This window comes from Lepidothrix coronata, unplaced genomic scaffold (assembly GCF_001604755.1).
Source record: "Lepidothrix coronata isolate B3197 unplaced genomic scaffold, Lepidothrix_coronata-1.0 Scaffold44, whole genome shotgun sequence".
Lineage (NCBI taxonomy): Eukaryota > Metazoa > Chordata > Aves > Passeriformes > Pipridae > Lepidothrix > Lepidothrix coronata.
Genome location: NW_016690224.1, coordinates 2,324,806 through 2,351,885, shown reverse-complemented (window position 1 = coordinate 2,351,885; position 27,080 = coordinate 2,324,806). Strand labels below are relative to the sequence as shown.

Genomic DNA, 27,080 nt, shown 5'->3' with positions numbered 1-27,080 from the left:
TAAGAAATAACAGTTTTATGGAGGCATTTTTACAATTATCACAGAATAGCATCAAACCAGTTTATAGAGTGGATTTGGGTGTTGCTGGGTGAGAGCTGAGCTTTCCAGACCCTGTCCACAGGAGCAGCTCTGTTCAGGTTAGAAGGGCTGCTCTACTGAGCCAGGTCTGTGTCTGGAATTCTTTATTATACCTTTTCTGCTTAATTTCAGGTTCCCAGTCACGAACCACAACAACTGGGCCTCCAATCCCACACCAGAAATCGTCACTCATAGAATGTCCCCCAAGAACCCAGTTCTGCTTTTTTAAACCTTTGAGTCCCAACTCCAGCACGTTATTGCTGTTATTGAGAAATCCATTATCTTTACAACTGTTCCACTCATACATCCTGACATAAATCAGGATATCACACAAGGCTGGTTACTTGCAAAGTTTGCTGATAAACTCCATTTAAATTAACAGGGCATTATTAGACATCTCTGGCCTGATTTTACAGCAGTACTGAAGGGATTTGGCTTCCCACTACATCACATAATACAATGACAGTTCAGGTAATATGTCATGTTCATACCTTTCCATAAATTTTTGAAATATTTTTCCTCGGAGACTATCACAAATTTCTTCTATATATGGCTAAAAGGGTGAAGAAACACAATTAGTATTTAAGCAGACAATAAATGGCTTTTGCAATCCCATCCATTACACAGAACTCTTGACAGCCCCACAGAGCTCCAGCCCATTCTGTGTTTTCCTTAAAAGCCTCAATGAAACATTTAAGCTTTATTTGGCTTGCAGAATCTGAGCAGGTGCCCTGAAGTCAAAAATAAAATATCTTCATGAGCTGGAAAACCTTCAAGGTTTACCTTGGGAGGGGGCAAAAGTTCTCATCTCAAATGTATTTAAACAATAAACTGTCACCCCTGTGGAAACCGAACTCCGCAGAGCTGCTCTCTCATCTTTGTGGTGCTTCTCTCCTCTCTGTCCTTGCTAAGAGAACAGTACCTTCCATTCACAAGTGACTTTTCCAAGGGAAATCCCTTCCCTGGATGTGAGATAGCCCCCAGCGACCTCTACTTCCCCCCAGCTGAGACATCACCCAGCTCTGCAGGTACCAGTTTGTCATTTCTCCTCATTGCAACAGCCAGAGCAGCTCACAAGCAGCAAGAGAGATCAGGCGGGGGTAACCTCCACATTTTTGCAACACATGAAAATACATCAGATTTAGAGAAAAGACATTTAAGCTTACAAACACCCCCATGACTGATAAGACAATCTCTCCAGTTTAGTCTATCCTGACAGGATGAGCATCTTCCTGATGTAAAGTGATTTACTCTAAATCATTTAATGGCTTAAAATTACAGAACTATAAAAACTCCTCTGTTCCTATACCAAGGTATAGCTTGCTTTTATAAATGTGCTTAAAAATATTATAGATAAGAAGAGTAATTTGTAATTTTGACTTAGAAAAGCATTTAAATCCCACTAGTACAGCTCAGAATACATACCAATCCCATTTATTCTGTCTCCTAAAATAATATGTACAAAGTCACTGTCAGAGAACTGAAGCTGAACAATTCACACTGTGAAAGCTCACCTGAAAAAGGCTGGCTGGCACTTGTTTCTTGGCTAAATGTGTTTGCACATGATCTACAGCTTGTTTTGAGAAAGGCTTTTGGAAGAGAAAAAGAAAGATTTCAAACAGTTGGAGATGTCAGGAGTTTCATTTCAGGTCACAGCACTGTTGTTCTTTTCCTCATATGGAAAACCACCGACCCCAGAATGAAACAATACGGCCTCCCCCAGGTATATTACAGTGAATATTGGCATGAAACATGCAGAATGATCCAGTAATATAATTATTCTAAAGCAGGAAGGCAGGAGAAGGGAAGATGAGGAGGAGGGTGAGATAATGCTCCTTTTAGAAAACCATAAAAAATCCCATTTACAGGGACAGCTCCAGAGGCAGAAGCAGACATGGACTTTTTACTAATAAAATAATATGGGTTTGATGAAAAAAATGCTTAAATCCTTCACCCAAGGAACCAATCCACCAGGACACACCACCTTGTAAATTCTTCTTTCAAATAAGAGTAAATGAAACTGTTAAAGACACATCCATGAGCCAAAATTTCAGCTGGAGAAAATGCGTATTTTCAGTGACTTTAACCAAGCTGCATCTGCCACAACGTGGCACACACACACCTGGCACTCATCTAATCTTATTTTAAAACAGAGATTTCCTTTGAAGAAATATAAATGAGATAAATCTCCTGATACTTCCTTTGTGTACCACTAATAAACAGTTCAATAAAAATGGGCCCATCCTGCCAATCTTTACACCTCAGTACTGCAATTAAAAAAACAAAAGCAACAAGCTGAACTCAGCCAAAGCCAGAGCCGGGATTTCAAACAGAAATCCAGAGCTCTGCAAGTATTTGTAACGATTCCTTCAGCAACACTGTGAGTGAAACAGCAGATCTGTCGCATGATCCCTGCTGCCAGGGTACCCTGGGCAGGGGGAACTGGGAGGATACACACGTGGGAACAGGACAGCAGCTCCTTCATGATGTAGGTGTCGTAGATCTGCCGGCTGCGGGACAGCCGCTCCTCCTCTGAGTCCAGCTTCTCGTACTCCTTGATCTGCAGAGAGGGGACAGGGAGCATCAGACAACTTCTAATGATTTTTCAGTCATTTGGCAAAAAAAAAAAAAAAGCTTTATTTTGCTTTATTGTTTTCTTAATTAACACTTAAAGGAAAACCACCTGCAACACCACAGTTACAGCTGATCTGAGACTTCCCTTCTAGCTTGGAATTTTCCAGCCCTGGCACAGCTGCCCAGGGAATGGTGGAGTCACCATCCCTGGAGGGATTTAACAGATATGTGGATGTGGCACTTGGGGGACATGGTCAGTGGTGGCCTTGGCAGTGCTGAGGGAACAGCTGGACTCAATGGTTTGAGATGGCTTTTCCAACGCAAACAATTCCCTGATTCTATGATCACAGCACAGTGGGTACAATGTCCAAGAACGAATATATAAGGCACATTTCAAAATGTTCACATAGTTCAGCTACATGGTGAATTTGAACCCTAAAGGTGGCTAAAACACAGTTTCACAAAATATATCAAGTTTCCTCAGGTGTGCCGTAGGAGATCAGTGTGTTCCAGGTGAAACAACAGAAATCCCTCATGGTTCATTTACAGAACAAAACCTAACAACCAGTTCCAGAACAAAAAGTTCACCAAGTCCAAGAGCCCTTTGGAGCATATTTAGGGAAAGAGTTCTTCCAGGACTGACAGAACATAAGAACCATGCAAGATCTTTAGGGACAGGACGCAGCTCTGACTTGCTGGACGCTCCCAGCATCGCCATCTGAGGTTCTGGGATCCAAACAAATGTCATTGTGCAGATTTGCTCCACACCACAGAATCCCAGAAACATTTAGGTTGGAAAAGACTCCAAGATCATCGAGTACAGTTATTGAGAGACAAACTGGGACCAACCTATCTTTGAAGGTGGAACATTAATTAAACTCAGTATCTTCCTGGCCGTACTCCTCTTGTTTGCTGATACGATAAGGCCCCAGTTCCACCCCGATTTGCCATCTGTGCTTCTTCCCCCTTGATACCAACTTATAATTAAAGTGATTCAAAATGTCTTTGCTCAAGAAACACTTTTAATTAATGCAATGACACAAAATAATTAGAAGTATAAGAGGAAGCCTGATCGATATCTGATTGTCTTCCTTGAACACAAGCTCCTGCCCCTCAGTATTTGGTTGTTAAAGCTCTCAACTCTGCACCCAGTGCTGAGGGCTCTCATGGTAGCCCCCCAGCCATGCTGGACCCAGTCACCATTTCCCACCTCCCCTTACAGTGGGATTCTTAATGAAGAAACCCTTTGTTTTGTAAAGGTTTGGAGAGTGGGACAGCAGGTAACAAACATCCTCACCAGTGATCTCCCATCCTTGCTGGGAGAACGTCCCCCCAGAGGCTGCCTGACACAGCTCATCACACAGGTGATGAGATCAGACATCTCTCTGTGATCACGCCCAACACACCCCTGACATCGTTTTTACATGTTTATTAAAGACAACGTTACAAAAAATCCACAGCAGGAAGAGCTGAGATCGTCCCACTTCTAACACACCCTGTCCCTGCCAGCACAGCTTCCACTCCTGATCTGGAGAGAAGGGAATGTCATCAGACACCCTGGCAACCTGCAGCTCTCCTCTGGAAAAGGAGCTGACAAAGGATCTCCTCAAAAACTGGAATCAGAATTTATTTGTTTTCAAGCACCTAGAAGCACTTTTTTTTTTTCTTCTCCTTTTTTTTCCCGTTTCCTTTCCCCTTTTTTTTTTTAAATTCCTTTTCTTTTCCTTTTGAAACCGATCAGGATGAATCACTCATCCCGTTAAATGCCTGATCGTGACTCCAGCTGCAGTGATATGAAATCCCTGGAGTACGGAGCTCTTCTGCATCCAGCGATTTTTAATGTAGCAATGCACTCAAATTATTCTACGTGTAATAAATGCAGCAAGTAAATCAAATATATAAAAAAAGGAAAAGCTCCTGGATCCGGTATGTCACAGAGGAAAACACAATGAGCCTCTCTTTAAATATCCTTAATGGGATTTTTCCAGAAGTACATGACAAAGCACTGAAATTCTTTTGAGGCAACACTTTGCTAATAACCTAAAAATATAATTTTGAATTGTTTCAGAGATAAAGAGGGAGCTAAAAATATCTTGCTAAACAATCTGGTACAACAGGCCTTTTTGGATTACTTATGACAGTGACATCATCAGTGCATAAAAAGATGGAAATGATAGGAAAAGATCCATTATTGACAGCAGGTATCTGATCTGAGTGGGGGACAGTGTATCACCGAGGACTGATCTGCAAACTGATCCCAGCCATTTGTGCTTGGAGCCCACTGGCACAAAAACATTTAAATGATCAGCTCAGAGTAAGGCAGACAGAGCTATCCCAGGGAGCAGCTCTAATTAACCCTGAGCAATCAGGCATGTGCATGTCTGCACTGAAACCAGCACCTGGGAGGGGATTAACTGTGGGTTTAGTGCCACAAATGGAACAGGGAGTGAATGAATGGAGGGATGGGGCTCAGGCCGTGCAGCAGAGGTGGCTGGGGAAGGACACAGCATGTTCCTTGGAATTACTGGTCCTTTGGGATGTGCCCTGGGCATGGTGCCTGTCAGCTCCTTCACTGAGTATCTCATGACAAGGGAGTACAACTCATGGATCTAAAGCCACCTCTTGTGAACCCCGTTGGAGGATCCTCTTACCCCTGTGCAGCTCTGCCACAGCAACTCCCAAAACATCTCACAGAATCACAGGATATGCTGAGTTGGAAGGGACCCACAAAGATCATCGAGTCCAACTCCTGGCCCTGCACAGGACCATCCCCAAGAGTATCATCCAAATGCTTCTGGAACTCTGTCAGGCTTGGTGCTGTGACCACTTCCCTGAGGAGCCTGTTCCAGCAGCAGCTTTCTTCCTATCTCCCTCCCACCATGCCATGACACCCCAGCTGCACTCTGCTGGCTTTTCTACAGGTAAAAGGACGTTAGGGAAAGGCCTGAAGGGTTTGAGAGTGTCATCCCAACTCCAACAACTCTCCCAGCTCCCTTCCTACTAGCCCATGCAGCTGCTCAAAAAAAATGGGCAAATCCCATCTATGCTACATGAAATACTTTTTAAGAGCCCTATACCAAATCAGCAAGTTGATTAAATATTCACACTGCTACACATGGACCCCCTCCTTCCCTCTCAGCGTTCCCTGCCCGAGGAGGAGCAGGACAGCCTTCCTCAGCCTTGCTCCCTGCAGAGCCCCAAACCTCCCTCACTGGCCACTCACCTCTTCGTAAAACTTCAGCTGGGGGACAGCTTCATCAATCTCATTCATGCAATAGTCTTTAAAGAGCAAAAATCCTGGAAAGAAAAACAGAAAGAACAGAAAAACTGTCTCATTACGATGATGACTTGTAAAAAGGCACACAAAACCACCCAGGTACCATCATGGGCTGTAAATACCTGTGTGAGCATTCCCACTTGCCAAGGTTTAGGATGCTGATTACCAGGCAGCTCTTCATTCCCATCACAAAGGGATCCCAAGCCTCCCTCACCTCCCACAGGTGTATTAAGCCCATTCCCACTCCTACGTGCTGAGGATTTTATGAGGCACTTCCATAACGCACCAAAATATCCCATTCCTCTTCACAGACCACATTTTCTTCCTTTTTTTCCCCCCACCGAAAATAAGACATTATTCATGTTTGGGCGTTTCTGCAATAGATTTACCTAAATTTTATTGATAAAACACAGCCTCTTTTGCATTCCCATTTCAGAATTACCGGTTCACGTTACCTCTAATGGGGTTTTATTGCACAATAAATTACACCAGAGTTTTTACAATTCCTTTGCAAGTAATTTAGAGCCTGACCCCAGCAGCCATTATGAGCATTTTAATGCAGTCACAACCTTCATCCCATGGAAGCACCATCTTTCCATGCCTCTGAGCTGGCACCTGCTACCCTGGTACTTCACACAGGGATCTGTGTCACAGGGGTGGGCTGAGAACTGGGTGAAGTCACAAACGTCCCCATCACTGCCAAAACCCACCAAACCCACCCAAAGTCGCCCATCTCCCCATCCAGACCGTGCCCCTCCACTGAGCACACCCCTCCTTGCCAGCCTGCGTGGCATGGACCTGGTTTTGAGGACAAAACGTGCCACTTAGGGACCTGAAACAAATTCCTTATTTCACACATGATGGAACCAGCGGCGGTACGGAGCAGAATCCTGCTGAATGGACTGAACTTTCCTTGGACAATGAACCAAAGAAGATTGCAGCCGGGTAATTAAGAGACTGAACAGTGGCACAGACAGCGCTGAATGCACTGAAAGAAAAATCCCTGGCGTGGTCCCAGCTCCTGGCTGGGGACCAAAAAAACCCACAAACAACAAAAAAAACACAACAACAAACCACAAAGACAACTGTGGGAGGAGTGTGAAAATATACCAACACACATTTCCAACAATGCCACGCCAAACATTCCAGCCCTGCTTAGTGTTTTCCAAACTTTTTAAATTTAATTATGGCAGAGAAAGAAAAGGTTCCCAAGCCCAGGGCACGGGGAACAATCGGAGGCTTATGCAGCCATGGGATACACTCTGCTCCTCCCTGGGGCCCTTTGGCACTGCAGTGCCATGTAAAAAAGCAGATATTCCCAAAATTTACAGGCTGAGAGAACTGGGAATGTTCAGCCTGGAGAAGAGAAGGATGTGTGGAGATGTCACAGCACCTTTCAGTATCAGACAGGGCCTACGAGGAAGTCGGAGAGGTACTCTGCATCAGGAACTGGACTGACAGGACAAGGTTTCAGACTGAAAGGGGGGAAATTTAGGTGAGATACAGGGAAGAAATTCTTCCCTGTGAGGGTGCTGAGGCCCTGGCACAGGTTGCCCAGAGAAGCTGTGGCTGCCCCATCCCTGGAAGTGTCCAAGGCCAGGTTGGACAGGGCTTGGAGCAACCTGGGCTAGTGGAAGGTGTCCCTGCCTGTGGCAGGGGGTTGAGCTAAATGAGCTTTCAGGTCCTTTCCCACCCAAACCATTCTATGATTCAAACAAATCCGATTAGAGCTTAATGTTCTCCGGACTGGAATTGTTTCTGTTTCGACCTCCCATTCCGTCAACAGATCCTGCACTTCCCTTGCAGCACAAAGGAAATCTCCTTTACTGCTGCTCTTGGATTGAGTGAAAAATGATCAGCCAGAAACTGCAGCTCTCGGATAATGGCAAAACGAAGTGACAGATGCAGCATTGAGTAAGTGACAGGAGTTTTAAGAAGTTCAGGGAGAACTGACGAAGAGCACAATAAGCACAGTTAACGACACACAGAAAAATAAGCCCAGGAACAGAAAGCAGGAATTAATAAAATGATAGCGTTAAGTAACAGCTAAAAAGAACCAGCAATTATTTATGAAATAAAGATGCTGACAGCTTTGGCTTTAAAGATTCCTTCTGCTATAACTATATAATTTCTGCAACAACCAGATCACTGGTTGTTAAGGGAAAGGAAAAATATTTTTTCAAAGCTTTCTCTGGTAACAAAGTGATGGATGATATCAATAATACATATACAGTGCAAGGTAGCACCCAGCTCCCAGCCTCCTCCTTCCCAGCCTCTGGACAACTATTTTTCCCATTATCTTGGTACGGACAATCTTAGGCTAAATTTGCCAAATGCCACAAATTGCACTAAGACTAATTACCAGGTAAAATGTCTTTAAAGAAGGGGTAAAGGCCACTCTTGAGGTTTGCAGCTCAGTCTTCAGCAGATGCTCACGAGCAGGTAGGGAGGGGGGTGAGGAGAGCAGATCCAGGTGAGACACCTCACCTGCAACCAGGTGTTCCCAGAGCTGATCTCCAACCAGATGAGGTCCTTTTCACAAGCTTAGTTAAAGCCACCTGTTTGCTAGCAGAGCCTTTTAAAAAAATAAATAAAATCCCCAATGTAGAGCCCTATTCTTACAGTTTTAATAAAGAAACACTGCCCTTTCAGAGAATCCCAGAATTGCTGGAGTTGGAAGGGACCTCTGGAGATCATTCAGTCCAACCCCCCTGCCAAGGCAGGGACACCTGGAGCAGGCAACATAGGAATGTGTCCAGGTGGGTTTGGAATGTCTCCAGAGAGGAGACTCCATAGCCTCCCTGGGCAGCTGTTCCAGAGCTCTGCCACCCTCCATGGACAGTAGTTCTTCCTCAGGTTGGGGTGGAATTTCTTGTTTTAGTTTATGGCCATTGCTCCTTGTCCTGTCACTGGCACCACTGAACAGAGTCTGGCACCATCCTCACACCCCTTGGAGATATTTCTATGGATTGATGGGATCCCCTCTCAGTCTCCTCCAGATTAACCAGTCCCAGCTCCCACAGTCTCTCCTCATAAGGGAGATGCTCCAGACCCCAAATCATTTTCGTGGTCTCCACTGGACACTCTCTAGCAGCTCCTTGTCTTTCTTAAACTGTGGAGACCAGAACTGAATCCAACACTGCAGATGTGGCCTCACCAGGGCCACTGGCTGGGATTAAAGCTACCTTCTCAATTCACAGTTCCTTGGCATTTTCCTGCCCTGCTCCCAGTGCCATGGCAGCAGGATTGCCTGGTCAGCAGGATGGGCAGGCATGGAGCCCCTGTCAGCTGGGAATGGCTCTGCCAACATCCCCCAGGACAGCAGCCAGGAGAGCCAGCACTGCATCTGCCTCCTCCAGCAGTCTAAAGGTCGCCTGCATCCACAACACCACCTCTCCATCTCCACCAGAATACCAATTAGCTGAGAGCATGGAATAATAAACAAAATAAAATAATAATGAGGAACTCCATCATAAAACACTTGGAGAAAATGACTTATCTAGTTCGAGCTGGAATTTTATGAGTATCTGATTCAAATAACCTGTTAACAGGAGTAAATAAAAATCTTATTAAAGCAAACAGGAGTGACTAGGTGAGAGAGCAGAGCTAAAAATAGCCACATTTAGCCCCAATACAAGTGTTCACAATGTCACTGATTGAAAGGAAGCTGCATCTATTTACAGCAGGCCTGAACGTGGTCCAAAATGCTGATGTAGACTCTTTCTAGTAGGCAAAATAGCAAATTAGAGAACAAAAATACCAAGCTGTTTCCAAATCCTAACGAAACGTGCTGTGTATAAATACGGAATCATGACAAACAAAGAAGTAGTGACATCTGCACCAGAGACGGGCTCGTTTCCCGGCACTGCAGCCAAAGGCTCCGGCTCCAGGCAGGAAAAGTTTCAGCACAAGCCAATCAGGAATGTGGCTGGTGCTCTGCAAAGTGTGCAACACAGGGCTTGTCCCTGCTCCGGGCGCTTAAAGGTCTGTGACCCAAGTCCCTCAAAGACCTCTCCTGATCTTACAGGGCTGAAGTAACAGACCCGTCAGTACCAGTAACAGGTCTGGGTCATAGACACAAACACTGGGGGTAGAGGTCTACTATTAAATCATGTGAAAACTGTAATTCCAGCCAGGCTGCAGCTGCCACAGAACACCCAATCAAGTTCAGATCCTGCCCCGTACTGAACACATACTCAGCTACCACAGCACAGGGTTATTAACACCACCTAAGTGCTCCAGAACAGAGAGAACCATCAATTTCCTTCTTCAGGAACAAAGAGACTTGCTATTACCAGGGCAAACTGCATAGGAATCGTGCTTTGGCAAGGACCAAAGCCACAAAAATCCTCACAGCCCAGAAGGCACCACAGATTCCACTACTTTTCTTTCCCTAATCCATTCTTTGCTAATAGAGCCTAATGTTCATTCACTTTACATTAAAAATAATACATCATAACAGACTGAAACATATTCCTGTGCATACAAAGCAGGATAGAACAAACTGTATTTCATGAAAGGATATGCATCCAATGGTGAGGGAGCACAGAACAATTTCCCCAGAACAGAATGAAATTGAGCTCAAAATTAGTCTGCAAGTTGCCAGGTAGCTTGTTTAATGACGTCTAGAAATCATTATATGAAAATAAGCTTTGGCTAAAAGGTTTTAAGTGCTGTCAAAGAAAATCCTTATTTTCAGGCATATTTTCCAATAGCTTTTCACCCAAGGAAATCATTAACACTTGTTCAAGTTTGGGCAGCCCTCTTCCCATATTGCCAGATCTGTGAATGCCTTAAAGTCCTGCAGGAAGAGGAGCAGGAGAGCTGAACCGCTTCTCCAGCATGGATGTTTGGGACACAGTGGAGAGTATCCACAAATTCTGTGTCAAACCTCAAAGGCCTGATTGAACATGCAGATTCCAGTCAACTGAAGTCGAGTATCAAAGGCATTCAACATATCAAAGGTGAAAGAAAAATTAGGGTTATATATAAGAAAAAGATGGTCTAATAGCACTAAAAAAAGGTATATAAAAACATTTTAACTTTTAAGGACCACTAAAGACAGAACTGAAGCATTTCATTTCAATCAATCAGTTATTGCAAAGCACATGAATAAATTCCTCCAGTAAAGCTAATTAAGGAATACACAGCAGTTGAGCTCTCCTTCTTTCTTCACTTGTAAATAGAAGAAACTCCCACCCCTTTGCAACTAGTATTAGCAGCTCCAGCAAGCTATTAGCAAGCTAACAAGCAGGAGCAGCTTAAAAACGTCATGGTGGTGGACTGTTATTTGTTGTCTCTGTTCTTTCCCCACGTCACAAGGATATTCAGACCCTACAAAGGACATGACAGTTGTTATTTTCTTGATCAGTATTTTTCCATTACACACCATTTTAAAATTACTTATATAACACAAGCCAATATCCCTTTACTGTTGAAAAATCACACTTTTCCTTCCGACCTGCTCCAAGCTATGAACTTCACTGTTGCCAATTACTGCACACGCAAACTACACTGGGAGCTGCGGTTCTGCTCTTCTGAAAGGGCCCAGATCCATGAGTGGCTTTTGGTGGGGAGCAAGGCAATGGGATCATTTGATGAAGACATGGAGTAATTCCACAGCAGAAAGGTGGTCTCAAATCCCCAATGCCAGTATTTGCCTTAGGAAGTTCTGCTCAGTATCTGAGCCACGTAAAGAGCCAAACTGTTCTGCCAGAGCATCAAGGAACTGTTGTACTGTGGTCAAAATCAAAACACAAAGCCAGTAGTATTCAGTTAGTAAATACACACAGCACTTAGGTAAAGAGGAGCAAAACCACTAAAACAACAGTGACAGAGTCCAGTTGATTTTCCTGCAGGAATTTCTGAGCCTTCCTCTGGTTCATTTTGGCACTCTCAGAAAGCTGCTGTGAGCTGGAGGCTCAGAAACAGATGGTTCTGCTGCTCTTCACACTCTTCCCCTTTTAATCACAGAAATTATGGGCAGAAGTATCGAGAAACATTCAGAAACTGGTGTGCAGACTTCTGACCCCACCTATCCAATCTCCACAGACACACATACACCTGTAAGAGCAGGTTATTACAGCGGCGTCGGGGAAGGGGGCCAGGACAGAGGGAACCAGCTGCCCTCCAAGGGTCCTGCTCTGCTCCCCTCTGGAGCCTGGGGATTCAGAGGCCTGACAGTGTCCATCCCTCACCTCCTGACAGTGCACCAAGTGACGTTCTCCAGCCAGACCTTGCAAACCCAGACCAATTCCCTGGGGAGTTGCCATGTGTATTATCCATGCTCTTTTATAGGACAGATATTGGTATGGAACAATAGCAGCATTTGAAAATGAATCCATGGGATAACTGATAGCCAGAGCTCTCCAGCTCCTCTGCCCTGTGCCTGCCTGACCATTCCATCCCTTAAAAGCACTGCTGAAAGTGAGAACACTTAATAGCTCCAGTAATTTAGATTCTACTGACTCTGCTGCTGGTTCCTGAGCTGTTCTCCTGTTACTGATGAGTTATCCCACTGAGAGAAATAAGCAGTACTGGCAGGCCCAGAGAATCTGCTCTATTAGTAATACAGAGCTATGCAGGTAAATCTCATTAAAGTTGTTATTATGCCATGATACAGACATGGAAAACCAATATTTCCCTATTTCACAGTGGTGTTCAGATGCTTAATTAGTCTGTGAACTGTTTCAAGACACACTGATAAAATCTCCATGGGAGTGCAACCGTTTCAGATTGACTGAGGAATTGCTGGGTGGGAAGAGGTGGAAATCAGGATTGCGGATGAACAGTGATGTTGTACAAGGAGAATATTCCACCAGAAAGGGACTAAGAAGGCTCATGTGAGTACAAGTGGATAGAAAGCACTACCTTTGGCACAGTATTAATCAAAGAAGCTCCTGAACTGGAAAGGACCCACAAGGATCATTGAGTCCAGCTCCTGGTCCTGCACAGATACCCCAACAATCCCACCCTGTTCCTGAGAGCGTTGTCCAAATGCTCCTGGAGCTCTGTCAGCCTTGGGGCCGTGACCATTCCCTGGGGAGCCTGTTCAGTGCCTGACCACCCTCTGGGGGAAGAACCTTTTCCTGAGATCCAACCTGACTCTCCCCTGACACAGCTTAAAGCCGTGGCAAACGGAGCTGGGAGAAGAGGCTGGAGAGCCCCCACTGCAGGAGACCGAGGGCTTGGCTCTGCAGCTGTGGGAGGACTGAACCAACCACCCAGGGCCCATCTGATCCTAAAGGAATGAGTTTACCTACGAGCTTCCTGGGGCAAACCAAACACACCTATGACAGGTGCACAGTGGGGCCGCTGCAGGTGGTGCAGGGCTGCCTGGGGTGGGTGTGTGTTTGCTGGAAACTTCACTGGAAACATCCAAGAGAAATGTCATTCAAATAATTTATAACTTGTTCTCTCTATATATAGTGATATTTGTTAATATTCTCTTCTTATCTCCTATGATACTGATTCAGTTCAAAATTTCCAGTCTGCCTGGAACTCTTGACAATTTAACCCCAGAACTGTGTAACTGCACTGCTCTGCTGAGATAAAGACTTTTTCTCCATGCCTTAAATCTTCCAAGAACTACACTGCATATAAATGCAAATATACCAGCATATGTAAATTATCCATTATGTGACGTTCCAGATGATAGGATATATATTTTTCCTATTTTAAAGCTTAGATTTAATCTGCAGCTCCCCTGGGAAATCACACAACTGAGCATCTTCAACCCCCCACAAAGGCAGGCAGGGGATCAGGCTGCAGCCCAACAAAGAAATGCTCAATTATTTATCATCAGAAGAAAAACCCAGATGAATACATGCATTTTGATAGTGACTTTGGATACTCTTTATCCCTGACATCAAGACAGACAACTCCAATGCACATAAAATCTACAGTGGGAGTTCCATCAACATCCCTCTAAACAATCTCCAATGTAATTCATGCCAAGCACCACTTTATTTTACCACAAAATAAGAGGGTTTTGAAAGAAATGTAGCTTCCAGTAACACTGAAATTATGACATAAAAAATAGATCATAAATCTAACACTAATTTGGCGAAAAACACTGAAAACAGCAGAATGGGCAGAGTTTTAGAAGGCTCTGAGGGTGGATTTTCTCTCTCTCACTGTTCCATCCCGTTTGATAGAAGCAGAGAGAATGGTGTAAGGAGCAGCTCCTCTGTGAGATGTCTCACATTAACGGTTTCTGTTTCGGTTTACAGTCACACAGTTTCCGACAACTACTTGTGGTTTGGGTTCTGTGTTGTTTTCCACTGATCACAGAACTGTGCAAGGACAGCACGGCTTCAACAGATCCCTGAGAGCCTCCTGCAGACTGTTCACAACCCAAGCTCCAGTCTCAACTTGTATTGAAAATAAGAAATAACACAAGAAAGAAGAAGATCGGTCTTTAAACAGCATTTTAAATGTCATTTTTTGATCATAAAGCAACTTCCTAATTTTGGTGGTGTCTACTTCTGTGTGGTGGCTGCCAAGTCAGAACCGGAACCCCAGAGAAAAACCACTTGAACAAACAACCTGGCTCCTTGATTTTACAGAAAACCCACCAAGTAACGATTTTCCCTGCTATATGGCTGCACATTATCTAACATCAAAGTACCAGAATAAAGCAAAATTATAGCAGTGCTACAAGTCTCATGACACAGCTAAGAAAAGTCATCACTGCTCTCTTCACAGCCAAAAACTCAGGTGCTTTTCTTTACTCCCAACCAAGTTTTATTGCCTTCATTGTTATTTCCTCAGAGGACTATTTAATTAGTCCAGAATGCCAACAGCACATAGATCTTCTGCTTAAATTAAACAATAGCTTAAATAATGCTCTAGGGAGGCACTTTTCCCAGCCTGTTATTTTTAGGCAGCTCGGGGAGTGCAGTGCACCGCCACACTGCCAGCACAAAGAGGAAGAGCAAGAATGTTTTTCTCAACAGATTTTAACTCCTTTCTAATGATTAGCACCAAAGCTCTGAAATAATGAAATGAGTCCACAACTAGAGAAACAAGCAACTGAAAGCATGATTCATTGCCCCAAAAAACACCTCTGTTGCTGTTCACACCCTAGTTTTGGGTTGGTTTTTTTTGTTTTTAAACAGAAAGTTGTCCCTGACCAAGCTGGAGGAAACAGCAGCCAGAAGGGTCAGGAGCACGTTTCCCTCGAGCTGAGGCAGAAAAGTCCCTGTGCAGAAGGATCTACAAAATAGAGCAAACGCTCTGGAAGCTCAGCTGAAGAGCTCAGGACCCACAGGGTGTGTGCTGAGGGGAGCAGGATGAGGGGAGCAGAGCAGGAGCCTCCAAGCCCCTCACCAGCTACGTGTGGGTAGGAGGCAGAAGTGGTGCAGATGGCAAAATGCTCACCCCGGCTGGGAAGGCCTCCAGCTTGGAGCCTGCTGGTTGAGGAGGATATGAAAGACAGTGAAATGAATCACCAAAGAAAGATCATCCCTCACTATGCAAAAGTGGATGGTAAATAGGGAAAAAAAATGTTTGCAACTTGTTACACGACACCTACAAGTTGGTTTAATTAGTTCTTCTACAAGTGATGAAAATAAAGATCCAGCTTCAGGAAGGGAAAAAATTGCAAGTTACTTCCTAGGCAAGGTGAAAAACTTACACTTCAGCAAGACCAGCTGCTGAAACAGCTAAAATACGTCCTGTTCTCATCCTTCCCAAGACCCAAACCCAACGGTTCTGCAAAGAGATGAGAAACTGAGAGGGGTGTAGACAAACCACCGTATCTCACCAGCTTCAAGAGATGAGAGCAGTTTATTTGCCTTCAGGAGGGAACCAAACAGTCATCAGAGAAGCCAAGGCTGAACCGAAGCAGGACACGAAGCTGTAGGATGCTTTAGCATCACATCCCAGGATTTCTAATCCAGCTTTATTCCCTCAGGAATTCCCTCACAGGTAGATGCAGTTTGCCTGAAAGCCCAGTGTCAGACACAAGAGTCACTGAACTATAAGTGGCAGCAAGTTTGCTCCAAAGCATTTAAGAACCAACAATCCTATTCTGAAGCAACATTATGACCTAACTGACTCCCTATAATGCCCCCAGTCACCCTGGCTGCAGCAGACCCTGATCTGCCCTGCAGCCACACTCCTGACAGCTCATTTCCCACCTGCCCTCTGAGAGCAGGGGCTCTCTAAGGGTGCCCACCCTGCAGGACAAGGGAGCACGAGAAGGACTCTACATGCAATCTTAATGCAGTTATGGAGTACATTCCACACATAAATTATGGATATTGGGATACCAGAATCTCAGAATGGTTTGGGTTGGAAGGAACTTTAAAGCTCATCTCATTCCACCCCCCTGCCATGGGCAGGGACACTGTCCACTAGACCAGCTCACTCCAAGCCCTGTCCAACCTGGCCTTGGACACTTCCAAAACCATCTCAAAACGTCTCTTTTTCTAAAGAAACTGATAATCTGGTGTTGTAGCAAACAGGATGTGGTAAGAAGAAAACCAGCTAAGGTGGTTACGCACTCGGCTTCGAGACACGCTGTACTTCCCCAAGAGGCTTCTGCTGGTGGAGGAAGCAGCTTCTGCAGGAACAGCCGGCTGTGCTGGGCTGGCAGTGCTGCCAGAGCTCTCGTCAGGGTGCTCCAACGAGCTTCACGTCCTCTGACTCATCGGGCCATTCTTAGAGAGTTCAAGATCATTCTGGAGCATCGCTCCAGCAAACAGCAGTGCCAGCGTCAAGAGATGAGGGCAGCTTATTTGCCTTCTTGAGGGAAAAGATGTAAATAGAGAACAGATGTTTGTTTATGCAAATATGATTAAGCCTTCAGGCCATTGTCCCCTCTGATGAGTTTCCTGCTCTTAATCTGATCCTAAAGGTTTTGGTTTTCAAGCCCAAGCTGCCTGTGTAGTTGCACACCTGAAGGAAGTGGCAGGGAGGAAATTTAGGCCAAGCTTTGACAGTGGGACCTGGAAAGCATTGACTCTAAAAGGATTTTAGGGCTCATTAAAGATAAACACTTGCAGATGATAAGACCAGCACCATAATTAGACACATCCATAGGGAAACATCCACAGGAACACTCTGCATGACATCAGAGTCCTTGTATCAGACAGCTGATCAAAGCCTGGGTTTACATTTGAAAGGATACTGAAAACTAAAGAAAAAACAGTGACCTGGAGCTGTGAGGAAGAATTTATGTCTGGGGGGGAAAAAAAAAGCTTAACAGTCCTCATCTACAGCACTTGCCAAGCTAAAACCAAGTAGCACGACGCAGTTTTATAGTCAGTATGAGAGGATACAGCAGTGCATACTGGATGGCTCCTCAGCTGAGGAAACAACGGCCCCGAGGAGCTGGCAGGAAGGGATGAACCAGCAGAATCACAGCTCAGATTCACTGCACTCGGGTTCATTTAGACTCCACCCCACACCTGCACGCCCAGGACCTGCCCTACCTGTGGTCTGGCCACATCCCCGCGGTACAAACAGACAACAAGCAGAACAAAAAAGTGATTAGACTTTTAATTACCTCCCCATATTTCTTTTCACCAGCCTTTTGCATAATGCTTGCCTAAAACTGCAGGTACTTTACCACAAGCAATTATGCTAATGTCTGGAAACAGAGCTAATTGAATGGCAAAGAACACGCTAGAAAATGCAATAAAATTTAAATGAACAACCACAGTAAGGAAATAGAATATTTTTCAGTGCAATGCCAAGTCTGCTGTTAAAAACAGTCGTGCTTAGCTTTAATCTTTTTTTTAATTCCATTCTAAATCCTACTTCAGTTTCAGAAATAACTGAAACTCCAGCAAAGCGGTAACAGAACTGCTCCTTCTTTCCAGGTTATCCAGGACAAGTCCTGCTCTGACAGTACCAGGGGAGAGGAGGAGAAAACCCCTCCTCTCTGCACAGCTCTAGCTCTGCAGCTCAACATCTGGGCAAGAAACTAATATGTTAATGGAACTCCAGGCTCTAAAATTCCAGGTTCAATGGCTACTACAAACATGAGGGAAAGAAAGGAAAGCTCTAGTCCTCCCAAACTTCCAGTTACCTAATTATAATTGCTGTAACTTATCAAAATAACTGCAACAGTCCTGTTTTTCAGAACCAACTGGTAATGAAAAGCATTCAATTACATAAATATAAATACCTATTACATAGAAGTTGGCCTGTTGGACTTCTTTTTTTTTTTTAGAGAGGAAAAAAAAAAAAGGACTTCTTCATTTCACTGTCCCCAAACATGCTCAGTTGAAGCCAGGCTGTGTTTGGTTGCTTAAAATTCCGCTTATTTTGCAAGTGCCATGCTACAGCAAAATATTAATGATTCAGCACAGGCATCTGAACTGAAGCACACACTGAGGTGTCAGTGCAAGCAAATGAGGTATCTGTGCATTTATGTGGTAAAATTTTTGGCCACAATACAAAGTCATAGTTTCATGCACACCTAACAGACCACACATCACCCAAAGATGCCCCCGTGTCACCACCTTTCCTAGGAAACCAGGTACAGCAGCACTGTGTTCACTGCAGTCTCAGTGCATTTCAGACAGGAATAAAACCATTGACCTCCTTGAGTCTTCCCAGCCTAATCCTCATTTTGCAAGACAGGAGCAGCTGTGCTGTCCCAGCCAACCCACTCCGCAGATCTGCTGGACAAAGATTTCACAAGCCCCTCATGAGATCCATTCCCTGCTTTACTACCCACCCTGCTACTCAAACAGGTTTTTTTGTATCCAGATTTTTTTTTACTTGAGACATTAAGCCTCTGGAAAATGGACTAACCTCATCATTTCTGCAACAGCTTCTCTGGGTTTGAATAATGTTCAACCTCACTTCTCCCTTTTGCCACCCACATCACACCCTATTTCAATACTTCCCTGTAGGTCACATTTAACAGACTGCTCAGCAAAGTCTGCTCATTCCCACTGCTCTTTCCTGGATTCTCCCCAGCAGGTCCATGTATATTTTGTAATCCAGTGCCAGAATGGACAGAACATTCTGCCAGAAGAGGATTATTTCACATGCCTCACTGGCTACAACCCTGATTTTATATTTAGTTGTGTGATCCAGCTGAGCCAACACAACCCAAGGCTCGTGTCACAGCCAAGTCACTGAAACACGTCCACCCACCCCGAGGTTCTGCACCCTGTGTTTGTGTGATTGCTCCGGCACAGCTGGGGAGGGCACTGCTGGATCTGACTGTGGAGCACTGCAATTTTCCCCTTCTGTGGTTTACAGAGTGTTTGTAACTCTGCCCTTGTCCTCGGTGTGGTCACAGCACGTCAGCAGGGGACAGAGGTTCTTGAGCCCTGCACTCACAGTTAACTAAAACACTGACGTTCCTGTGCAAACTCCCTGGATCCAGCCTTCCATGGAATACTGATCAACTGCTCCGCAAGTCCACTTTCCCAAAGTTTCACCCCCAGCACAAAGTGGTTTCACCCAGGCCACATCTCCCCTCGTTGTGAGCAAGAACATGACGTCAGAGGGTCAAGACAATACATCTGGGATCTTTCCTACTCCTGCTCCCTTATGAACAGACTCATTACCTCTGTGGAGGAAAAAAAGTTTAACTGATGTGACACATTATATTGTTGACAAGCCCATACCAAGTAATATAATTTTCTCTTTGATGTTTCCAAATAATTTAATTATTTTCCCTGTAGTTTTCCAGAACCTGAAGTTGACAGATTGCCTTGCTTCGTCTTCTTCCCTTTCACAACATTGTGTTTTATTGAAGACCTTTGTTTTACTAAGTCCTGTTCCATGGTTCTTCAGATCATCTACAGCACTGATTTCTCAGCAGTCATCACAGAGAAATGTAAAAACCAAACCAATCTTTAAAATATTCACATGAGTAACATTTGATTGCAATAGGACTTACCAATTTTCTGATGAAAGATCTTGTCAAAGGTTAATTCACCCCTTTCCTCGAGGTATTTCTGCATAACACTGCGGATACTGAAGGAAAAAAAAGAAGACAAGGAAAAAAAAGAAGAGTTACTTGAAATTGCTTTTTTTAAACCAGACCTTTACCATACTTTGAAGAAAAGGATCAATGAAATGAAATATCCACGTAAAAGACTGGACAAGCTGGATGAATGAGCTGAGGGCAATGAGGTTCAACAAGGTGAAGTGTTGGGTCCTGCCCTTGGGTCACAACAACCCCACTCAACACTCCAGGCTGGGGACAGAGAGGCTGGAGAGCTGCTCATCAGAAAAGGACCCGAGGATGTGCCCAGGTGGGCAAAAGGCCAGTGGTACCTGGCCTGTACCATCCATGGTGTGGCAGCAGGACCAGGGCAGTGCCCGTCCCTGTGCTGGCACTGCTGAGGCACCTCCAGTGCTGGGAACAGTTCTGGGCCCCTCAGGACAAGAAACACATTGAGGGGCTGGAGTGTGTCCAGGGAAGGGAACGGAGCTGGGGAATGGTCTGGAGCACCAGGAGAGGCTGAGGGAGCTGGGGGGGCTCAGCCTGGAAAAAAAGGAGGTTCAGGGGGGACCTTCTGGCTCTCTCCAACTCCCTGACAGGAGGGGGGAGCCAGGTGGGGGTCAGGATCTGCTCCCAGGGAACAAGGGACAGGATGAGATAAAACAGCCTCAAGCTGTGCCAGAGGAGGTTCAGGTTGGATATCAGGGAAAATTCCTTCCTCTGAAGGGCTCTCCGGCCTTGGTACAGGCTGCCCAGGGCAGGGACCATGTCAGGTCTGGGCCTCGGGATGATCTCTGGGGTCACAGCACTTCCCAGGGGGCATCCTGTTCACCACTTTGATTCTTTATTCCTCCATCAGGTTTTAGCTCCCGTAAAACAAACTTACAAGTCATTCCGAGCTGCCTCAGGCTTTAACACTGGAGCTGCCAGGGATCAGCAGAAAATGAGCCAACAGCAGCTCCATTAGGCACCTCACTTGGCTGCAGTGCACTTAACATCTACTTTGCCTAATTTATAATGTCACCATCTCTCATTTAAACCACATTAACAAAGATTTCCTTTATTTGTCAAGTAACCTCAATATTCATTGTAATATAATGCCTATAAAAATTTCATATGGGCAACAATACAAGTACATAAATTTTAAAATCAATGCAGGCCAGTCATGCTGGGCCTTGATAAAACAACTCTATTGTCATAGTATCAAGTCAAAATTCCACTGGACTTTCTCTGTTTCCAATTTTAAAACTGATATTTTCATACATACCATGTATTATCATAAAAATAACCTTGTACAAAATACTGATGCTCTAAACCATTAAATATCACTCCTATTTCTGTAGTAGCAAGACTGAGCACCTAATCCTTGTAAAACGTGGACTCCAAACTATTTCATGTGGGATAAAAATGAACAGGTCGGTTCTTGCAGACAAATTTTAACATTTTCAGAAGAACAACTGAATTACTGTGGTTATTTCTCATCCATTTTTTCTCTAAGGTCTCTTCTTTAACAAATAATTGTGCAGTCATGGTGAGCAGCAGAGCCCTGCTGACTTCAGAGACCATCCCCTCTCTTGTGCTCACACAGACCCCATCACCTGAGCCTCTGAGAAACCTCACTATTATTAACAAATATCTCATCCATTGAGGGAGGAAAGTATCCACACTCCTTCTCAAATGAGGGCCTGAGGCACGAGGAATTACTTGAACAGAAAAAAGTCTATAATAAAAGCCAAGAACTTTGCTGGAAGGCCCTAAACCCCCATCCAGGAAACCATCCTATTAATAGTTTTACTGTATATCTCCAAGGCCCACATGGAACACAGATCTATGAACACTGCGATCCAAAGCGAGAACTCTGGAGGCCAACCACCACATCAAGTTAGACAAGAACTGGGAGGGCTAAACACTGTTAATCAGGTTTGAGATGATAAATTATTCAGTGACGAACTTGCTGTTTATTTGTTCTTTAAGAACTGGGTCTGCTCTCTGTGTATTTTAACAACCTAAACAAAATACTGATTTCAAACAAAGAGGGAGCAGTAAATAGAGATCACAGAATCCCAGGCTGATTCGGGTTGGAAGGGACCTTAAAGCTCATCTCATTCCACCCGCTGCCGGGGCAAGGACACCTTCCACTAGAACAGGTTGCTCCAAGCCCCATCCAACCCGGCCTTGAACACTTACAGGGATGGGGCAGTCACAGCTTCTCTGAGCAATTGTGCCAGGGCCTCTCCACCCACAAAGGCAGGAATTTTTTCCTAATATCTAATCTAAGTCTTTTTCCAACCACAGCTTCCCATTGTCCTGCTTACAGAAGGACCCTCTTGTAGATAAATAAGCTTGGTCTGAGTCACTAAAGCCCCCCAAGTTCCCCCTCCTCGGCCTCCTGGCTGCCCCGAGCCATCAGCGCTGCCATCACAACCAGCACTGTCCTGTTCCCACTGACCACCAGACCATTAGTAACAGAATAAGCCTTTTTCATAATAACGACATCAAGAAAGCTTTCCTCTGCTCCAACAAGTGCACTGCAAGAAATTACATCAACAGATCTTAGTCTAGACAATGGGAGAAGATAATGAAAATTTAACGTGTGACTGAAGTGTCCAGGAAAACACTGATTGTGTAACGAGCAAATCTCTCCAGCGCCTCTCCTCCTCTCCTGACATCTCACACTTCTGGTCTGATGGATAACGTGTCAAAGGAACAAAATGTTTTCTGCAGCAACAGAATCTGAACAAATCTGTAAAACGATCACAGGCTACAGGAGTCCACACTGCATTCCAGCTCCTCAACAACACTCTCATCCCTTTAAAATCATTTCTCCTTATCCATATGAATAAATAGGAATAAATTACATGGAGTGGATTATGACTACCCGGAATAATCACCTCCTAATTCTCACATGGAAGTTAAAAGGTAAAAATCCCATTGAGTTCAAAGAAACAAAGCAGAGTCCGTGTATCCTTCACAAGGATGGAATATTTTAAAATGGACCTTAGCACATTCCACAAACAGGAAGGTTCCCTCTCTGCTTTTGTCTATCGACTCATTAGTTGCCCTACACGTAAACAATCTGGGACTAAAAGCTGCATTTCACAGAAACGCAGCCATTTCTGAAAAGCCTTCCCCGGCCAGAGATGCCGTCAGCGCAAACCATGCACTAATGCGAGAAGTGGCCGCTTTCGCACGAGTTCATCTCGGTTCACAGCATGATCTACCTTAATAGCAGCACTCAAAATGGGCAGAAACGAAAGTTGGCTAAAAATGAAATCCAGGGAGACTTCAGAAACTAAAGTATATCCGACTGGACTGCAGCAAAAGCTCTTGAAAAAATACGAAACGGCAAAAAATTCAGACACGCTCCGTTTGCGGTCCACAGGCCCCGAGTCAACTGAAATACTAGGAAAAGCATATTTAGGGAAAATCAAAAAAAAAAATCAGGCTTAAAATGTTGTTAGACATGCAACTTGGACTCTGGGTACCTGTTCCTGGGTACCTTTTCTTTCATGGAAAGGGTGGTCAGGCATTGGAAGGGGCTGCCCAGGGAGGTGGTGGAGTCCCCATCCCTGGAGGTGTTCAAGGACAACTGGACGTGGCACTCAGTGCTCTGGGCTGGGTGACAACGTGGGGATCAGCACAGGTTGGACTCTATGATCTTGGAGGTCTTTTCCAACCTCAATGATTCTGTCATTCCAGGACTTGCTGATTTAACTGGGCCCACATTAAGCAGGTACCTGGAGCACAGCAAAGCCCCAGGGCCAGACGTCCAGCAGTGCCCACCCCACAGCTGGTCAGAGACAACTCACGTAGCGGTGACACAGTAAAGAGGTTTTGGGAGAGGGGTTTTTTTGCAAATGAGACAAGTATCTTGATCCTTAGCAATGCCAACAGTCCCCACGTAGCACTGGTGCCAGGAGTGTGGGCAGCTGAGCGCTCCTGCATCTCTTACAGCCCCTGGGTGAAGCTGCCCTCAGAGACTGAGCTGAACAAACGCCCCAGGGCTTGCGGAGCAGGTCAGAGCACGCTGCCTGCCCAGAGCAGGCAGGAGGATGACTATCTGCATCACCATCAAACCATGAACTCTGCAAGCAGCACAGGTCACTCCAACCTGGTCAGCTCCTCCGCCTCCCCAGAAAAGGGATTTATGTCAAGCACGAGCTGAAAAGTCTGTTAAAAGGAGCTTCAGGCTCCAGCCTGAAGCTCTAGATACTCCAGCCAGCATCCTGGTCTTTCAGACTTGATCAAAGAACGCCGCTGAAAGGCAACCTTCAAGGTTAAAATCCATCCTGTAATTAAACAGCTCTTGCTGCCTGTGACAGCCTGGCAGGGCACAGGCAGCAGCCGCAGTGCCAAGGTCGGTACAGGCGGAAAATGTCTACTCCAAGACATGTCTGAAAAACTAAGAAGAAAACACATTATGTTCTTTCCAACACAGAAAAGGACACGTGCACAGCAAGAGCATCCGCAATCCTCCCTCTCAGATGAGCTACAGCAGCAGCAGCAAACCAGGAGGTCCCTTGGAAAGGAGCTCACCCAGAGCCAGGACTTGTCCTTGGCTGCAACCAGAGCCAGTGCCAACAACAATCACTCTTGCTGTTGCCCTGTAACAGATCAGGAATAGTCTGTGGCTCCAAGGATAAGCATGGCACTCAAGGGAAATTAAACTTCTGCTGGGAGTGCAAGTGTGTCTGCCACAGCAGAACCCACAGGATGGCAACCAGAGCCTGAGGAACAGCCCATTGGGCAGCCCCAGTTCACACAGGTAGCAGGAGCATGACCAGAATGGATGTGGGAATATGGAGAAAATAGGAGTTACAGAGGAGAAGAAAACAAACAGCACTTGTTTTGGTATTTCCAAGACAGATAGGGAGGGACTTTTTCCACATAGTGACAGGACAAGGGGAATGGCTTCAAACTGAGAGTACATTTAAATTACATATCAGAAAAAATTTCTTCCCTGTGAGGGGGGTGAGGCCCTGGCACAGGCTACCCAGAGAAGCTGTGGCTGCCCCATTCCTGGAAGTATTCAAGGCAAGGTTGGACAGGGCTTGGAGCAACCTGTTCTAGTGGAAGATGTCCCTGCCCACAGCAGGGATTTGGAATGAAATGACCTTTAAGGTCCCTTTCAACCCAAACCAGTCTACAACTCTATAAAAGTTCTGCTATTCATTTTACATGGATCCTGTCCCTGAAGGTTTGTTACAGGAGTTCTTCTGAAAGTACCTCACACCTTGGAAGGGGAAAGGGCAAAGAATGAGGTGACAAAATGTATCCATATACATACTCCTACTACTGGAACTAAGTCAAGAAGCTACTTACTACTGGATCTTAAAGGAGTTCTTAATTATTTATCACCAAAGCACATGATTTTTTTCTTACAAATCAATAAGAGTTCAGATTTGTGGGATGTTATCTGTTGTACAGGTGCACATATACACACCATAGCTTGAGAAAGGAATGTCTGGTCTTGTTGCCAGCATTAAAGAACCAGAGCTGCATTAAGAATGAGCAGTTACAGCCACTAATACATTCATGTATAGGCTGAAACAGAAACAGGAGAACGGAAATACAAAACAAGAATGAAACAGCAGCTTTACAGAGACTGAGGGGAGCAGAGTTCAGAAATTAACTCTATCAACATTTCCTGTATCGTAGCAGGCAGGTCATAAACTTTATCTGCTCAGTCTGTAAAATAAAGCTGGATTTATTTTCTCCCTCCTTTGTCGTCAGAGCAGGTACCATCCCTCTGCCATGTGTGGCTCCTGTATCCAACGGCACACTAAGGTCCTGATGGCTCCTGGCATGTCCAAAAACTACTCAAACACTTACAATTATTTCAGGAAAATGCCAGATATTCAGCAATTCCACGGCCACTGCTGTGCCTGCCAAGCTTTCGCAGTGCCTGCCCTCTGCACTCCCAGCATCCCTTCTCCACATCACACAGTCACCTTCACTTATTCCTGTGTCAGAGGTAATAAACAGTGAGCACTCACAAAACATTGAACCCATTTCATTCTGCTTCCTCTCAGATTGCACCCAGCTCAAAGTTCAGCAGAAGTCAATACTTCTCCAAAACGACTTGGTTCTCAGCTGCTGTAAAAGCTATTTTACATGTTGTCACTTTGGTTCCGGCAGTTCATCAGGCAAATTTCCAGCACAGAAAATGAGAAATGACCATCAGACCATTTAACCTGATAATCTATTACTTGTAAAATCACAGAATCACACTCAGTCTTGGAAGTCTTTTCCAACCTAAATCTTTCTGTGATTCTGTGATTAATTAGTTCAAATGCTCGTTCTACTCTCATTCTCACCAGCTGACAAAGCAGCAATGAGTGAACCCAAACTCTGATTTCTCTCCAGAAACATGGCACACCATGTGCATACCACCCCTTCCACAGGACAGAATAGGGCTCTGCCATTTTCTGTCCCAAGTTCACCCATTTTCTGCCCCATTTTCTGCCCTCATACCCCCTGAAGTTCACACCAAGCCCCCTGCCAACTCATTTCATTGCAATGAACTAATGCTCTTAGAACTGACGTGGATGATTAACAACAAATTTCACCCCAGAGCCCTGTGTGATGGAAGGGATTAAAGCTCAGCAACACCTGTCCACACCCCCCTCTGGTCCCTGCGTCAGGAGACAAAGCAGCTTCACTTATGCAAATTATATTAATGGAGAAGTTTACAAGGAGGGAGCCAAAAGCAGTAGCTGCGTAGCTACAACTTCACAACACTCACCAGCCTCATGTTCCTTGAGGATCACTGGCATTATCAGTGCTGAAATCTGAAACTAATATAAAAGCTTCTAAGTACATGAATTTTCCAGGAGTAATTACACCAAATTGCAGTGTCAAGGACTTGCCCTTCCACCAGATTGCTGCTGCTGAGAAATTACAAGAAAGAGAAATCAGAGCAAAATCACATCTCCTCGCTCCGACTGCAATTAAGTCATTCACCAATCATAAATTACTTTTTTTTTTAAACAAATACAAAATTACTGAAGACGTGCCAATTTTTTTAATCTCTTCCGATCTCAGATGTTTAGAACTTTCTTTAAAAGTAGCGTGCAAGTATAAACGTTGACTGAGAGACCAAGAACTACGGCCAACGCTGACAATCACCTCTGATTTATTTATTCATTTATAGGCTCAGGATGAAATTTTACAGAGACTTTAAAAGTTTATTTGCACTATCCAAATCCATCGTAAAGTTGCTAAAATTGGACC

At 44.8% G+C, this 27,080-nt stretch overlaps 1 protein-coding gene across 1 annotated transcript in view; it reads right to left on the bottom strand.

Moving 5' to 3' along the window:
- GRK3 (G protein-coupled receptor kinase 3) overlaps positions 1–27,080 on the bottom strand; it is a 60,289-nt gene that overhangs the window by 23,339 nt on the left and 9,870 nt on the right. Inside the window, exons 2-6 of the mRNA XM_017814373.1 lie at positions 19,800–19,876; positions 5,876–5,949; positions 2,537–2,638; positions 1,593–1,667; positions 570–631 (exon numbers count right to left, since the gene is read on the bottom strand). Of these exons, the coding sequence (XP_017669862.1) occupies positions 570–631; positions 1,593–1,667; positions 2,537–2,638; positions 5,876–5,949; positions 19,800–19,876 (390 nt within the window). The remainder of the gene's footprint in view (positions 1–569; positions 632–1,592; positions 1,668–2,536; positions 2,639–5,875; positions 5,950–19,799; positions 19,877–27,080) is intronic.